At 42.9% G+C, this 17,639-nt stretch overlaps 1 protein-coding gene across 1 annotated transcript in view; it reads left to right on the top strand.

Annotated features, from left to right (window-relative positions):
* Positions 1–3,342, top strand: part of TMTC2 (transmembrane O-mannosyltransferase targeting cadherins 2) — a 340,813-nt gene extending 337,471 nt beyond the window's left edge. The window contains exon 12 of the mRNA XM_068170528.1: positions 738–3,342. Coding sequence (XP_068026629.1) covers positions 738–917 — 180 coding nt within the window. The 3' untranslated portion in view covers positions 918–3,342. The remainder of the gene's footprint in view (positions 1–737) is intronic.
* The last annotated feature ends 14,297 nt before the right edge of the window (positions 3,343–17,639 follow it).

The raw sequence follows: 17,639 nt of genomic DNA, 5'->3' as shown, positions 1-17,639 counted from the left end.
CACTGGTTAGGCCACACCTCGAGTACTGTGTCCAGTTCTGGGCCCCTCAGTTTAGGAAGGTTGACTTGCTGGAACATGTCCAGAGAAGGGCAACAAAGCTGGGGAGGGGTCTGGAGCACAGCCCTGTGAGGAGAGACTGAGGGAGCTGGGGTTGATTAGCCTGGAGAAGAGGAGACTCAGGAGTGACCTTATTGCTGTCTACAACTGCCTGAAGGGAGGTTGTAGACAGGCAGAGGTTGGTCTCTCCTCCCAGGCAACCAGCACCAGAACAAGAGGACACAGTCTCAGGCTGCACCAGGGGAGGTTTAGGGTGGAGGTTAGGAAGTTCTTCACAGGGAGAGTGATTGCCCATTGGAATGGGCTGCCTGGGGAGGTGGTGGAGTCACCATCACTGAAGGTGTTCAGGAGGAGACTTGACAGGGTGCTTGGTTACATGGGTTAGTTGATTAGGTGGTGTTGGATGATAGGTTGGACGCGATGATCTTGAAGGTCTCTTCCAACCCAGCCTATTCTATCCTATTCTATCCTATTCTATTCTATTCTATTCTATTCTATTCTATTCTATTCTATTCTATTCAGCAGCTCTTCAGAAACATTTTTTTGTTATCTGTATTTGCTTAAATTGCTTCCATGGAAAGTCTCAAACTGAAGAGAATAATTTGTGTAAGTGAAAGAAGATTGTCAGAAAAGCGGGAAATATTCCTAATATTTCTTCCTCCTTTTTTTTCTTATACCAGTATCCAGCTGCCCTCATGAACCTTGGAGCCATTCTCCATCTGAATGGTAAACTGAAAGAGGCTGAAGAAAACTACCTCCTTGCTCTTCAACTTAAACCTGATGATGCCATCACTCAGTCCAACCTTCGCAAACTTTGGAATATCATGGAGAAGCAAGGTTTGAAGACATCCAAAACATGATGATGATGAAAGCTCTGAACTTTTATTTCCTTGAACTTAACTAAACCCACGAAGCAGAACTTCCACACAGCGATCCAGTCAGAGAACTCATTGGACTTGACTGCAAGGATCCGAGGTCTTAATTGCTGCTAGGAAAAGCTATTCTGCTCTTTTGGCAAAAGTTTTGGTTTTGGTTTGGGATTTTTATTTTTTTTTTTTGGTTTCTTTTTTTTCTAGGTGAATAGAAAAAGGGAGAGTTTGAGATACTCATGAAGGACTTGTTACCCCACAAAAATATTTAGAACCCCTAACACTCGAGGGAAGGTGTTTTGGCGTATTTGATGAAATCATTGCAAATCCCGTATTGTTTGCTCTTGGATGGGTACTTGAAATGTGTGCTGTCTAGAAATACTAAGGGAAAATTGTACAGTGTACACTAAGCCATATGGGAGTAAAAGTGGTAGCAGGAGGCTGAAGTATTTTGCTGATACTGTAACTCATTAAAACGTGTACTAAATCCAGCGTGTTTGCAGTTTGTCTTAATGCTGCTGTATCTCACTTTAGGACCGCTTGCTTACCAATCTCGCAGCTTCTGTGGCCAATTCTTCTTTCTTTTTTTTCTTTTTTCAAACCTGTATGCTGTGATTAGATGACAGCATTCAAAATTGTTTCCTGAGAGTATGCTTAGTCTTTCAGCTTGTTAAGTTTTAATGCCACTCTCTCGAGATACGCAGTCTGTGAGATACGCAGGCTGTGGGCTAGGGAGAATGAGCGAGGAACATCAGTTCCAGAGCTGTCTTTTAGCAGCAGAAGCAAGACTGATTTTTGCCCTGAGTGTGATGAAAGTGTCATCTTAAGAGGAAAAAAACAAGAGTAGCATAGAACAATGTGTTGGACTCTCTTTACATGGCTATGGGGTAAGTCCAGTTTTAAACTGGACTCCGCACACAGCGTTTTTGCAGTAACTCAACCAAGTGAAATTCAAAAGTAGGTTACAAATGAGACTTGATGAGCGACTCAGAGAGAAGGGAATGTGTTATACATTGGTGAGGCTAGCAAATAACTGAAGGGACTGGATTAGATCATGCTTAAAAGAGTGCAGATCAAGAGAAATCTGTAAAAGTGGTTGCCAGTTATTTTCCACAGCGGTGGTGTCTCAAAGAATCGCTTCTTCAGATTCTGACCTAGCATTAGCATCTGTTTGCATTCTGACACGTGTCCTAGCAGCAGTGCTGTCAGAGGTCTAAATATGCTTTTGGTGAGATTCAGTTGTTATCTGTTTCAGACTTATTTGGCCTAGTTATTGGTTTGGTCTGCAGCTTTTGAAATGTAAAACTAATTTATTTTCAATTGCAATGTATTGAAGCTTTAGGCTTTTGGTTTCTGTTTTTCCTTTTCTTTCTTCCTTCCTTCTTCCAGACCATTTGTTAACTGCTTGCTTGCTTTGCAGTAGACATTTTTGCTGGCAAAAAAACCCACCACCTTTACTTCTTCATTTAATGACCTGTTGGTATCTGCTTCAGTGTTCTTTTCGTAAGGGTGGATGTAATGTTAAAGTGGTAGAGCACCTTGAACTGAAGCTTCTTCAGGAAATTCTGTTAAAAACTCTTTATTACTGAGAAAGAGTTTGGGGTTGTGTTTTTTTACTTGTTGGGTTGGGGTTTTTTAGTGGTCTTTTTTATTTTGTCTTTTTTTTGTTGCTGTTGTTTTCTTTTTAACTGTTGAGCACCACTCCAACAGAACTGTAGAGAGGAATACTTTTGCTGTATTTATTTATTTATTACTTGACTGCAGCAATGTTGCCTACCACTACACAACACTCTGTAAATGTTATTATTCCTTTTACTTGGTTTTCCTTGTGGTTAGTGTGCATTACCAAATAGGGAAGGGGACGTTTGAGTTACTCTACCTTCTTGGTCATTCTCCCCTTACACTTGGATTCTAAATCTCTATGGATATAGATTGGGGAAGAGCTATTTCAAAGTCAGTATAGTAAATAATTGTAGTAGCTTGTGTTTCCTTTGCTTTCCTCTTGCTCACTAAAATACTGTAGGCTGCTAAATTTACAGCTGGCCTACTGGAAGGGCCAGAGGGGCAAGATTTGGTTTTGTGGAGCTTGTCAAGGTTTTCTTAAATACTGTTGTGGTTGAAAAGCAAAACTGAAGGATCAAAAGTTGAGTTTCTCCTTCATGATTGAAATCAGTGTTAGAATATAATGGTAGCTTGAACTTACTCTCCTGCTTTACTCACTTTCTGGAAAAAGTATAGAGGTAAGTTAGATAGTGACTATAACTGAACTCAGTATCCAACTGTGGTATCCTGCAGCTTTAGTTGCTCAACAGCCATCAAACTTCGATGGCTTCTTGGTCTTAACCATTCGCTATGTTATTTGTTTCCTTCGACTTGTACTCATTCTTCTTTAGCAATTTTTATTCGTTGCACAAAAGGGGGGGGGTGGGGTGTGAGGGGGAGGGAAAGGGGGAGCACTCCTGTGAGGCAGTGTCATGCTTGCATTGATAACTGGTTTTGTTTGTTTCTTTAAAAATAAAAAGAGAAAAGAAAGAAGGGAAAAGAAAGGAAAGAAAATCAAAACCAAACAAAAGAAAAAGGACTAGCATCAATTTCACAAGAATGTCCCTGAATACATTATTTTAATGGAGGTCCTGGCTTGATAACTTTCTTCTTTTGAGAGAAATTCAAAACATGTCTAAAATATGGTCTCTCTCTCTCTCTGCTCAGGGATTTATGATGGATTATTTCAGACAGTGCTTAAAAAAAAATAATAAATAATAAATAAAACTAATAGAAGAGCACAAGACAAGTTTACTACATTGAAATTTTATTTTTTGAGAAACTGTTATTTGTATAAATGATCAGATTTGTAGGCTTTCCTCCTTTTTTTGTAGAAATAATTGTTTATGTGCCAGATAAGACAATTTCAATTTTGTTTTCAATAATAAAGCATTGATAACTAATGCACTGTGCATTCCTTTATCTGTTACTGCTGACACCTAAATAATATGCTAATGCAATGAGGTCTGTTGGCTGGTTTACATATGGGAGAACTAGACAGCACAAGGAGCATTCAGCCTATCACAGGTGGGTTTCTTCTATACCTTATCACAATTCAGCTTTCAAAATGATTCTCTGGAAGGACATTGTAATATTTCTGATGAGAAGCTCACCATGAGCTCACACAGCCCAGAAGGGAAATTGTATCCTAGGCTGCATCAAGAGGAGTGTGGCCAGCAGGTCAAGAGAGGTGACTCTGCCCCTTTATTCTGCTCTTATGAGGCCCCACCTTGAATGCCATATCCGGGAAGGGGTTGGTCTCTTCTCCCAGGCAACCAGCACCAGAACAAGAGGACACAGTCTCAAGCTGCACCAGGGGAGGTTCAGACTCGAGGTGAGGAGAAAGTTCTTCACCGAGCGAGTCGTTCGTCATTGGAATGTGCTGCCCAGGGAGGTGGTGGAGTCACCGTCCCTGGAGGCGTTCAAGAGGGGATTGGACGTGGCACTTGGTGCCATGGTCTAGTCATGGGGTCTGTGTTGATAGGTTGGACTCAATGATCCTTGAGGTCTCTTCCAACCTTAGTTATACTGTGATACTGTGTGATACTGTGATACTGTGATCCAGTTCCATCCATCATAACAAGGACACAAAGCTGTTGGAGTGAGACCACAAGAGGGCCGCAAAGACGATCCAAGGAGCACCTCTGCTATGAGAACAGGCTGAGGGAGCTGGGCTTGTTCAGCCTACAGAAGACTCTAGGGGAACCTTATAGCTGCTTTCCAATACCTGGAAGAATCGCACAGGAAGGCTGGAGAGGGACTTTTCATAAGGGTGTCTAGCAATAGCACAAGGGAGAATGGTTTGAAGCTGAGGGAGAGTGGGGTTAGACTGGATCTTAGGAAGTTCTTCAGTGTACAGATTATGAGACTTCAGAAATGGCTGCCCAGGCAGGTTGTGGCTGCCTCCTCCCTGGGAGTGTTGAAGGCCAGGCTGGCTGAGGCCTTGAGCATCTGAGTCTAGTTAAGAACCGTCCCTGCCCATGGCAGGGAGGTTGAAGTAGATGATCTCTAAGGTCACTTCCCAATGTAAGGCATTCTGTGATTCTATGGTACACACTAAATCTAGCCAAGGCATGATGGTAACTGGTATATTTGGTGGTTGTTTCTAAACTCTGGGAACAAAACCTGATAAATAAAATATGAATTAGATTTACATACAAATATGATGCCAGTAAAAATTACTAGAAGATTTCGCTTGGTCATTTTGATGCTTGACATCACCTTCCTCTCATGCTGCAATGTCATATGATCAGTTTCCAACCTGCTGCCTTCTTGAGCAGGAAATGCTATGAAGTGACATAATTCTTTGACCTTTTGAGTTTCTCTTAATCTTTTGTGGACAAGCCCTATTTAGCTCAGTGGACTTTGCACTAATAGTCTCCTACTTTCCTAATCCTGTTGCATTCAGGTTCTGTGCATTTGCTCTATGGCTGAAAAATGCTGATGGACATGAGCAGAGCACTACAGAGGCTTTGGGTCAATGATGTCCAAATTCAACTGTCATACCTTATTTCTATCAAAAGTCAGACCTCACCTTCAGATGTGGTCATTCTTTGCCTAGCTGCATACAGAGAAATGTGGCCAGCAGGTTGAGAGGTGATTCTCCCCCTCTACACTGCCCTTGTGATATCCCACCTGAAGTACTGCATCCAGTTCTGGAATCCCTATTACAGGAAGGATTTGGATGTGCTGGAACATGCCCAGAGAAGGGCCATAAGGATGATCAGAGGGCTGGAGCTCCTCTCCTATGAGGACAGACTGAAGGAGTTGGGGCTGTTCAGTCTAGAGAAGAGAAGGCTCCAAGGAGACCTTATTGTGGCCTTCCAGTATCTGTAGGGGGCTACAAGAAAGCTGGGGAGGGACTTTTTAGGTTGTCAGGTAGTGACAGGACTAGGGGGAATAGATCCAAACTAGAGGAGGGGAGATTTATGTTATATTTCAGTTCTTCCCCATGAGGGTGCTGAGACTCTGGAACTGGTTACCCAGAGAGATGGTGGAAGCCCCATCTCTGAAAGTGTTTAAGGCCAGGCTGGATGTAGCTCTGGACAACTTGATCTAGTGGGAAGTGTCCCTTCCAACCCTGACAATTCTGTGATTCTGTATATGAAATATGCAAAGTATAATCTGATCTGTGTCACTTCTTTTTCATGGAAATAGAGCCTGAACGTGTGCTTGAACTCTTGCCCTGGCATCTTATCCCATGACCCTTCTCTTCAATATCTTGTTCTGTCTGACTTGATTGTGCTTCTGTTCCTCCAAGCATCACACCTACTGGGCAGTGGATACCTGATAGATTTCCATTTCTGAAGGAGGTGCACAGCAGCTCTTAGGTGGCTTTTTAGTCCTGCCATCTTATACAGGCCCCTCTGAATTTATTCTCTGTAGCTGGCACAGATGACAGTATTACTTCTGGGATTTGAACTGGTTTAAAGGTAAGGCACTAAATTATTCTGTGTAAATATACCAGCTCCTTTGGATCTGTCTTGAGTCTCTCTGTGGTTGGCAATCCCATAGCTGCTTGGCCTGACAAAGGTGAATGCAGGTAGCATGAGAGAGACTTTGCCTCTAGTTCAGGTATGAGAGCAGTCACTGACAGCTGAATTGCTGCATTTATTTTGCTGCATTCTGAAGGGTTGCAAAGGAGAGATTTTAGTGAGAGCATCTGGAGATGTCGAAATAGATTGTGGGAAATTGTAACAGAAACCCATATAACAACTTACCTTTTGGAAACTTCTATTTCTGGTCCTATCAAATAAAATGGAGCCCCCACTCAGATGTTACATACACTCCTCCAGCTGGGTTGAGCCTGCAGTTTGAAAAGTCCCTGCCTTCTTTCAGACAGATACTGAACATTTTAATCTCTCTGAGATTCAGTAGTGTGACACTGGAAGAATGTGTTTAAAGGAAGAGTATTTTAGGCTGGATGTTAGGAAGAAATTCTTCATAGAGAGAGTGATTGGTCATTGGAATGGGCTGCCTGGGGAGGAGGTGTTTAAGAGGAGGTGTTTAGGAGGAGATGTTTAGGAGGAGACTTGGTTGGGTGATTGGTGCCATGGTTTAGTTGATTAGATAGTGTTGGATGATAGGTTGGAGTCAATGATTTCAAAGGTCCTCTCCTCTCCTCTCCTCTCCTCTCCTCTCCTCTCCTCTCCTCTCCTCTCCTCTCCTCTCCTCTCCTCTCCTCTCCTCTCCTCTCCTCTCCTCTCCTCTCCTCTCCTCTCCTCTCCTCTCCTCTCCTCTCCTCTCCTCTCCTCTCCTCTCCTCTCCTCTCCTCTCCTCTCCTCTCCTCTCCTCTCCTCTCCTCTCCTCTCCTCTCCTCTCCTCTCCTCTCCTCTCCTCTCCTCTCCTCTCCTCTCCTCTCCTCTCCTCTCCTCTCCTCACCTCTCCTCTCCTCTCCTCTCCTCTCCTCTCCCTCTCCGAACCTCTCCGAACCTCTCCTCTCCTCTCCTCTCCTCTTCCTTTCTCTTCTTTCTCTTCTCTCTTCTCATCTCTTCTTATCTCTTCTCTTTTGGATGTGATGGGGGTGTGGGGAGGGAGGTGTCAGCGAGGAGATGAAGAAGTCTTTGTGGAAATGAGTGAGGGTTTTAGAGGGACAGACTTTATTTTAACAACAAAGAGAACCCCAATACGAAGTTATGTTAGGATAAACCACAAGAAAAGGTATGCAACAGGAAGCTGAAAAGGCAGGCAAGCAAGCAAACAAACATAAACCCCTAAAATTTATATAGAATTGAAAAGCATTCTGAGTTCTTTTGGTACAATAATAAATCAAACCCAAGCATTGCCTAGTAGAACTACTGGCCTCAGAAGACAGTGTAATAGAGTTCAGGATATACCAATATATTCCCCCTGAAAGACTGTGTGCCTCAAGATATGCCACTTGATTATAAAACTTTGACAGTTGCATTTGGTGTTCAGCTTTCAGACTGATGTTTCTCCCTTCCCATATGTTCTTGATTTTATCCTATTTACCCTGGCATTGTGCAATGGCTCTTTGGTGGTGCCACGATCATAGAGTTGAACAGCTTTCAGAGTTACATATGAGTGCCATGGATTGAGTTGAACCTGCTGAAGCATTACAGAAGGCAGAGACATCAGAGTGGACCCTTTAAAATGGTGTAAGATAAAATTGATTCAATCATTCATAGACTCATAGAGTAGTCTGGGTTGGAAAGGACATCTAGCCCAACCTCCTCCGCAGTAAGCAGGGGGATCTTCAACTAGATCAGGTTGCCCAGAGTCTTGTTGAGCCTGACTTTGAATACCTCCATGGATAGAGCCTCAACTACCTCCCTGGGCAACCTCTTCCAGTGTTCCACCACCCTCACAGTAAAGAACCTGTTCTTTTCATCCAGGCTAAATCTGCTCTTCTCTAGTTTGAAGCCATTGCCCCTTGTCCTGTCACTGCAGGTCTTTGTAAACAGTCTCTCTCCATCCTTCTTGTAGCCTTGTTCATGTACTGGGAGGCTGTTATTAGGTCTCCTTGGAGCCTCCTCTTCTCCAGGCTTCCTCAGCCTGTCCTTGGAGCAGAAGTGCTCCAGCCCCATGATCATTTTCGTGGCCCTCCTCTGGACCTGCTCCATCAGGTCCATGTCCTTCCTGTGTTGAGGGCTCCAGACCTGCACAGAGTACTCCAGATGAGGTCTTACCAGAGCAGAGCAAATTGGCAGAATCACCTCTCTGGATCTGCTGGCAACACATCTTTTGATGCAGGATGTGTTTGGCTCTCTGGGCTGCAAGTGCATGCTTCCTATATACACATTTGAATACAGTGTCAGTGACAAAGTGCAAGTACATTTACTTACAGAGATTAATTGAGCTTACAGATACTTCTGTGCAAGGCTGAAACATTAAACTGTTGTATATATTTACAACTTTGTGTGAATTTGAGCACAAGTTTATGTTAAAAAATACCCCAAACAGTGAGATTTCCATTTGAAGGAACAGATGTGGAAGCCATGTGTGATGAGAACAATTATGGGTTGTTGTCTTTTTTTATTTGATAGATCTTGTGCACAAGCCCATCATTCCCTGCAGCACCTGTGCCTGAGCTCCTGCCATTCTATTTTTCACATGGATATTTTTGTTTTCCTGAAACTCTGAACCTGATCATTTGAAGCAGTGTTCCTGCAGAGTTTGAACAGTTTGAGCCCACAGGTTCTGATTTGAGCCAGAAACAGAACTTGGTGTCGATGACTAAACTTGAGTTTAGTTTTGACTTCAGGAGTGATTTAACCCAGGTGAGCAGATTTTCAGTCCAATAATACTGTGGGTACTTGCTGTGCCAAGCCATCTCCCATGGCAGAGATTGGGAGGCTTTGTTTGTTTCTTCTCTAGATACATATTTTCTTTCTGTCAGGAAAGCGTCTTTTGTCCATTGCTGGAGAAATAGATTTATTTATTTCCCTCTCATTTTCGGTCAAACAGATGTTTCTGCATACCCAGTATTTCCCTTTATTACAATGATATATTAGATGTACATAGCATTGATTTATTCATTATTTTGTCATGATTGCTGCACCCACAGCCATCAGTTTCTCTACAGTACATGAGCATATAATGCAGTGTATTGTTCCATATATTGAATCAATTCCCTCTTCTGGTTTCTATCCAACATGCAAACCCAACCACTCCAACAGAGCCACTTTGTGCACACCCACAGTTTCTGCAATCCAGCATTGTTCTTTCTTTTGTGCCAGTGAATATTTTTATATGACAACATGAAGATGTGGCATGGTAGAGAGCATGTCCTATTTCTGCTGTAGAGTAAGATCTTTCTTCTCAGCCATGATCATTTCAGAGTATTTCTTGTCCTTTGCTTCTCCTCAAGGATCAAAGTCTTTTGCAATTACAGAATCACAGAATCACCAAGGCTGGAAGAGACCTCAAAGAGCAACAAGTCCAACCTGTCACCCACAGAGCTCATGACTAAACTATGGCAGCAAGTGCCACGTCCAATCCCCTCTTGAACACCTCGAGGGGTGACCTTATCACTCTCTACAACTACCTGAAGGGAGGTTGTAGACAGGCGGATGATGGTCTCTCCTCCCAGGCACCCAGTACCAGAACAAGAGGACACAGTCTCAGGCTGCACCAGGGGAGGTTCAGGTTGGATGTTAGGAAGAAGTTCTATACAGAAAGAGTGATTGCCCATTGGAATGGGCTGCCCAGGGAGGTGGTGGAGTCGCCGTCATTGAAGGTGTTCAGGAGGAGACTTGATGGGGTACTTGGTGCCATGGGTTAGCTGTTTGGATGGGTTGGATTGGTTGATGGGTTGGACACGATGATCTTGAAGGTCTCTTCCAACCTGGTTTGGTTTATTCTAATAAAGGTTTATTCTAATAAAGGATGGTGACTCCACCACCTCCCTGGGCAGCCTATTCCAGTGGCAAATGACTCGCTCAGTGAAGAACTTTCCCCTCACTTCGAGCCTAAACTTCCCCTGGTGCAGTTTGAGACTGTGTCCTCTTGTTCTGGTGCTGGTTGCCTAGGAGAAGAGATCAACCCCCTCCTGGCTACAACCACCCTTCAGGTAGTTGTAGAGAGCAATAAGGTCACCCCTGAGCCTCCTCTTCTCCAGGCTAAACAACCCCAGCTCCTTCAGCCTATCCTCGCAGGGCTTGTGCTCAAGGCCTCTCTCTCCCCAGCCTCATTGCCCTCCTCTGAATAAATAACAACAGAGCTCTATCAATGGCACTTTTGTCACAGCATTCATGGGCTGAGCATAGTGGCTCTGCCATAAGAAATACATTATTTTAATTACTGTGTTCCTCCCTCTGAAATGCAGTTTCTTCATGAAGTTAGAGTGGCAATTAATCTTTTAACTACAAAACTGTAGGTCTGTTTGTGCTTCTGGGTTTTTATTTCTTTTTGAATTTAGTATTATTTTTACATTAAAAAAAAAAAATATTGGAATAATTCTCCTGATTGTTCTCATTAGTTGAAGAAGTCTTTAGGATGTTCTGGTGTTGAATAATGTTTTTCCCTTTTGGTTGTGCTTTGTTAGTTTTATGAATGATTTAGACATTAGGAGAGGAACTGCTTGCCCTGAAGCTAAAAGCAGAGAGCTGTTTTGGGTGTGAATTGAGCTTCCACACCAGTTTTGTGCTCTCTAACCAAAGATGCTAAGAAAGAAATAAAACTCCTTTTGTACTCCTTTGGTTTTTTTTTTTTCCTTTTCTTTCTTTTTTTTGCAAGGACTGTAAACTATAAAATCATAGAATTGTTTCACTTGGAAAAGACCTCTGGGATCATCAAGTCCACCATGGTCATTAACCATGTCCCCACGTGCCATGGCCACATGTTTCTTGAGCACCGCCAGGGGCAGTGACTCTGCCACCTCCCTGGGCAGCCTGTTCCAATGCTTGGCCACTCTTGCAGGACAGAAATAGTTCCTTATCTCCAACCTAAACCTCCCCGGCACAATTTAATGTCATTTCCTCCTGTTCAATCACCTGATACTAGGGAAAAGAGCGTGACCCCCCTGTCTCCAACTCCCTTTCAAGGCATTGTAGAGATTTAGAAGGCCTCCCTTCAGCCTCCTTTTCTGCAGACTGAACAACCCCAGTTCCCTCAGCTGCTCTCCACCAGACCTCTTCTCCAAATGCTTCACCATCTTTGTTGCCTTTCTTAATGAACAGTAGAGCATTTCAGCTAGAAACAGTCCAAAGGGGCAATTAACTCCTCCCACCAGTTCCACCACAACATCACAAGCTGTTTTTCCCTGACATCTTCAGAAGCAGATAAGGTAATCCATACATAAGATGGAAGCACTGAGTCTGTTATTACTAAAGATTCCTGAATTAACAATCTCATCCACTTTTTCTAACTGTGTTGGCTGGTCTAGTAAGAGATCCCCTTTCTGCCTGTATCTCTTCTGCCTTTGCTGCCTTTCATTGATCAACCTAAGTACAGATGGGTTGAGCAAAGATGTATCTCAGCCAGTTCTTCAGATGGGACAAACTTTGCCTGCAACATTGTGACTAGAGAGCCATCAAGTATTTTCCTACTGGTTTATTAGAAATCAGTTCTAAAACTCCAATGAAACTACTTGAATGAAAAGCTAAAGAATGGTACAAACTAGTCCAAGTTTCTAGCAAGTGCTGTCTGCAAGCTTGTCTCGTGAGATTATGATTACAACAACAGGCTGAGGGAGCTGGAGTTGTTAAGTGAAGAGAAGGGTCCAGGGAGACCTAATAGCAGCCTTCCAGTACCTGCAGGGGGCCTACAAGAAGGCTGCAGAGGGACTGTTTGCGAAGGTCTGCAGTGACAAGACGAGGGGCAATGGTTTGAAATGAGAGAAGAGAAAATTTGGGCTGGATGTTAAGAACAAGTTCTTTAGCATGAGGGTGGTGGAACACTGGGACAGGTTGCTCAGGGAGGTAGCTGAGGTTCCATGCTTGCTGATATTCAAGGTTAGGCTCAACACAGCTGTGAGCAACCAGATCACAGTATCACAGTATAACTAAGGTTGGAAGAGACCTCGAGGATCATCTAGTCCAACCTGTCACCACAGACCCATGACTAGACCATGGCACCAAGTGCCACATCCAATCTCCTCTTGAACACCTCCAGGGATGGTGACTCCACCACCTCCCTGGGACAGCCCATTCCAATTATGAACGACTCGCTTGGTGAAGAACTTTCTCCTCACCTCGAGTCTAAACCTCCCCTGGCGCAGCTTGAGACTGTGTCCCCTTGTTCTGGTGCTGGTGATCTAGTGGTGGATGTCCCTGCGCACTGCAGGGGAGTTGAACTGGATGACTTTTGGAGGCTGCTTTCAACCCAAACCACTCTATAATTGCATGATTGACTTACAACCATCTTTGCACTTCTTCATGCTTCAGACATACTTTATTCCCATGTGCACCTGCATGTTCTCATTGGTACCATCACAGCTGTTCTGAGCATCTTCCTTCTCAGCGCTGTACACATTTACTCAGTTGTGTTTTAGTAAGTTATTTACTATGAGATTTATTCTGATCACTATGGAAACTTTGCTCTATTTCATATGGGAAGAAGAAAGAGAAGTCAAGCTGTGTGAAATGAAATGTGTATTTTCCTGAAATAGGACATGGGGCTGTTAAGTCTTGAAAAGAGAAGGCTAAGAGGGGATCTGATCAAGGTCTATAAATATCTGTGAGGTGGGTGTCAAGATGAAGGTGGTGTCCAGTGATAGGACAAGGAACAATGGGTACAAGCTAGACTACAGGAGTTTCTACCTCAACACTAGGACACTTGTTTACAGTGAGGGTGACAGAGCACTGGAACAGGCTGCCCAGAGAGGTTGTGAAGTCTCCCTCCCTGGAGACTTTCAAAACCCGCCTACATTCATTGCTATGTGGCCTTCCCCAGGTGATCCTGCTTTGGCAGGGTAGATCAGCAATCTCTGGAAGTTCCTTCCAACCCATAATGTTCTGTGATTTGTTGTGTGTGTTTGAAGATCTGGTATGTTTGCAAATGATGCATAGGGACTGCAAAAGCACGATTTCTGTTGTAAGTACTTCTAGAAACTGGACAAGTGTTAAGTGACAGAAGGGAGAAACGGAGATGGGAAAAGCAGATTGAACCTCCCTAGTCCCCCAGTACGAGGTCAGTGACACAAGAGGGAGAAACAAATGCAAGTTGGCAACTATACATGGTTTTCATCCATCTTATTTAAAAAATCTAATATGAGCAAGACCACCTGCCTTGATTATGTGAATATTGTGCTTTGCAGAAGTGGAATTCCAGGGCCCTTATTAGGTCTGAGGGACACAAAATGCAAAACGAGAGCAAAGCTGCACAAAAGCATCCTGAAAGCATTCATAAACAACATGTGAAAATGTAAAAGGCCTCTTGACTTGCATCAAGAATTTTTCCCTTGCAAAGCTTTGCAGTAGATCAGACCCTGGAACCTACTGTCCTCATTTGCTAGAGTGTTCAAAGACACGTTTCATGAGGGGGGTTTGGGTTTTTTTTTCCTCACCTTCAAAATTGAAGAGTGGCTATCACAGCTCACTAACAGCTTTTAAAAGGCAGGGGGAGAAGTCTCCATTTCAGTCCTAGCTCTTAGAACAAAACAAAGGAAGAAACAGATTTCTGAAAGCAAGTCTGTGTAATCTGATGTGAGAGCTGAAGCCATTTTAATTCAAGTTCTAATGTGAAATTGATTTAGCTGGCAAAAGGATCCTGATGGAGAAATGTGGGGGTTTGAATCTAAATTCAACAGAAACTGCAGAAAAGAAAGCATTCATTCAATAACAAACCAAGAGGAAGAGCAGCAGTTTAATAAAGAATACAGGATTTTACATTCTCTAATAATTCATGATTCCTAGGGACAAGTTTTACTGCTTCATGGGGGGAAAAAGGCTGGGAGATGATGTGGGAGGCTGCTCTGCAACTGATTACTTTGTCCATTTTTATTTCTTAGTGTAAAAATACTAACTCACATTTGGGCTTTCAGAAATGTGGGTTAATAATAATAATAATAATAATAACAATAGTAATAATAATAGTAGTAATAATAGTAATAGTAATAATAGTAATAATAATAATGATAAACAACAACAACCAGGTTGGAAGAGACCTTCAAGATCATCGTGTACAACCCATCAACCAATCCAACCCACCTAAACAACTAACCCATGGCACCAAGCCCCCCATCAAGTCTCCTCCTGAACACCTCCAATGATGGTGACTCCACCACCTCCTTGGGCAGCACATTCCAATGGGCAATCACTCTCTCTGTATAGAACTTCTTCCTAACATCCAACCTAAACCTTCATGAATGGAACTGCATGGCATCCTTTGTTAGATCCCAAATTGTCACACCCCCCTTGACTGTTTCCTGCTTAGAACCTCTGGAAGTGACAAACTGAAGGGATCATCTCTCAAACTTCCCAAGCCCTGGTCTTCTCATAACCCCCACTCCTACTTTGGCTCTTGTCCCTGCTGTATTCATTGCAGGCAGTGCTGTTCTGAGAGCAGTGGTTTGTTTCTTCTAGTTGGCTGTAAAATACTCTAATGGGAATGCATAAATAAAAGTAATTAGGGTGTTTTTTTGTCCTGGCCCTTTCAGGGTAAGAATGAGTAAGAACAACAGGGTATGCAAATCTAACTTTTACACAAATTAGTTATCTGCAGGGTTAATAGATTTTTAATACCACACCTCTCTCTCTTCCTCTTAACTGACAAGAAAAGGCAGCAATACTTAAAATTTAAAATTGCCTCAAACATTTCAAACCAGAGACTTAGAAAGCTGTAGAAATGATGGATTGGCTTACAGTGAATAAGCAGCATCACTTGGGTTTGGATTTCTACTTCCAATTCAACACTGGGAATCATATAACCATGCTCCATACCTCTTAAGAGGAGTTGTACAGGCTCCAACCATCTGTTAAATTAAACATTGATGATTACTACGAACATGTAGAACAGACCTGCTACAAGGGGGCTGATAACTCTGTGCATATAGCTAAGCCCTAGGAGTCTACTTGAGTCACAAAGCTGGATACCCAATTAGAAGAAAAGAAGGGGGAAGGGGGCTTAGTGCAGTCGCGCTCACGGCAAAGTTCAGTGGCAACGACTCGCTCTGATCCATCTGCATTAGATACAGTATATCCTGTGTCTGAAATACTGAGATGCTGGAAAAGGTCCAGGTAGTTATGTCTTTTAAATAAATGCTTTAATATGTCGGTAGTTTTCTGGTAGTAATTTCCCCTGACAGCCATTTCTGTCTTAGTGGTACGTTGAAAACTGGGACGAGGGGGGAGCAATAAATCAAACTCTGGAGGAGAGAAGTTTTGCTTACTAACAAAATCTAAACAGAACAAGACATAGCACTGGATGTGACACACCTGAAAAAAAACAACCCACCACACATACTGTTTCAAACAGGAAACTTCTCAAGGATCCTTCTCCTTGGAGGCCTGTTCCCAACCAAGAGATCATGTTGCCTTACACTTTCTTGGGCTTTTCAGACAATGTGGCCCTATTTTTCCCCTGGCATCTGGCTTGTTAAGAAGAAATCTTGTCCCAGCTGAAGATGATAACAGTTTTGTCATTGACTTGTGACTGAAAATTTCAGTGTTTGGGACCAAGGGCTTGTTTGCTTTTATATGTTGGTCCCTCTGATGGTTTTGCTGATCTCCTAGGAGAACAAAAATTGCTCTTACACATACTTTGTTGAGGTATTTTTGCATGAGAAATGCCTCGAGGCCACTAGGTGTTTCTCTTAGAGCCTACTGCCTCACTCAGGCAGCGTGAAGCTGTGTTGGGCAACCTGATCTAGTGTGAGGTGTCCCTGCCCATGGCAGGGGTGTTGGAACTAGATAATCCTTGAGGTCCCTTCCAACCCTGACAGTTCAAGGATTCTATGATCATGATGTAAGCTGCTTTAAAGCACCAGTGCTGGAGCAGAGGAAGTGCTGGTTGCAGTCACATTATCAAATTTTAACAGGGATGCAAAAGGCATATTTTCCCTGTATGTTTAGGAAAACACAGTTTATTGGAAGACAGATTCCCTCCAAATGCCTGGAAAGCTTCTGATATTACAGCAACTGAAGTTTCCAACTGAGAACTATTTCGTGTTTCCCTTTGCCAAGTGCACAATTGCAATTATTTCAGTGCTGCACTGAAGGAATTTTAATGCCTGATAAGAAGGGGTGATCTCTCTGTCATTCCCATGAATAATCTCTCCTCCCAATATGCAAAAGCATTATTTGTGGTTGTTTTCAGAATGACCATTCTTATGATGGGCTTCAACTGCACTTCACAGTTCACTGAGCAATGTTGCTTGAAAATTGATTAAAAACTGTAATTAATGTAGCAGGACCATAATCATGATTGATAGGACAAAGGTAAGTAATCAAGGGGAGGGGGGAGGGGAATCTCAGCCTTAAATGTATTTTCCTTCTAGCAAAATGAAATTAAAAGCTGTAATTTCTGAAAGGTAAGTGAGGTATTTTTACTGGTGTTTTAAACACAAAAGTATACACATAAAAGTCAATATAAAAATCACCTAGATAATAAAAAACAGAAATTAATAACTAAAATTGAATATATAAAAGAAAAATGCAACCAAGACCATTAATAAAGCTTCTTGAAGTTATGCAGGTTCCTGTTACCTTCAGTTCCTATTAAAATGGGCAGATTCTAGTTGGTATAAGCCAAAGAATCTAGTTCTACATATAGCTTCTCATGAGAATAAACTTTATTTAGAATAAACCAAACCAGGTTGGAAGAGACCTTCAAGATCATCGTGTCCAACCCATCAACCAATCCAACCCACCCAAACAACTAACCCATGGCACCAAGCACCCCATCAAGTCTCCTCCAGGGTAAAATCTGCATTCAATCTTTGTTACAGAATCACAGAATTATTGAAGCTGAAATGGGCCTCTAGGATCATCAAGTCCAGCCTATGCCTTAACACCACCACATCGACCAGGACGTGTCACTAAGTGCTACATCCAATGTTTCCTTAAACACCTTCAGGGATGGCAACTCCACCACCTCCCTGGGCAGTCAATTCCAGTCTCTAATTACCCTTTCCATGAGGAAGTGCTTCCTAACATCCAACCTAAACCTCCCCTGGTGCAGCTTCAGGCCATGTTCTCTCATCTTGCCACAAGCTGCCTGGGAGAAGAGCCTGACCCCCACCTCACTACAACTTCCCTTCAAGTAGTTGTA

This window comes from Melanerpes formicivorus, unplaced genomic scaffold (assembly GCF_026170545.1).
Source record: "Melanerpes formicivorus ecotype bairdi unplaced genomic scaffold, bMelFor1.0.p_v2 SCAF_3, whole genome shotgun sequence".
NCBI lineage: Eukaryota > Metazoa > Chordata > Aves > Piciformes > Picidae > Melanerpes > Melanerpes formicivorus.
This window is presented reverse-complemented; position numbering and strand designations above follow the sequence as displayed.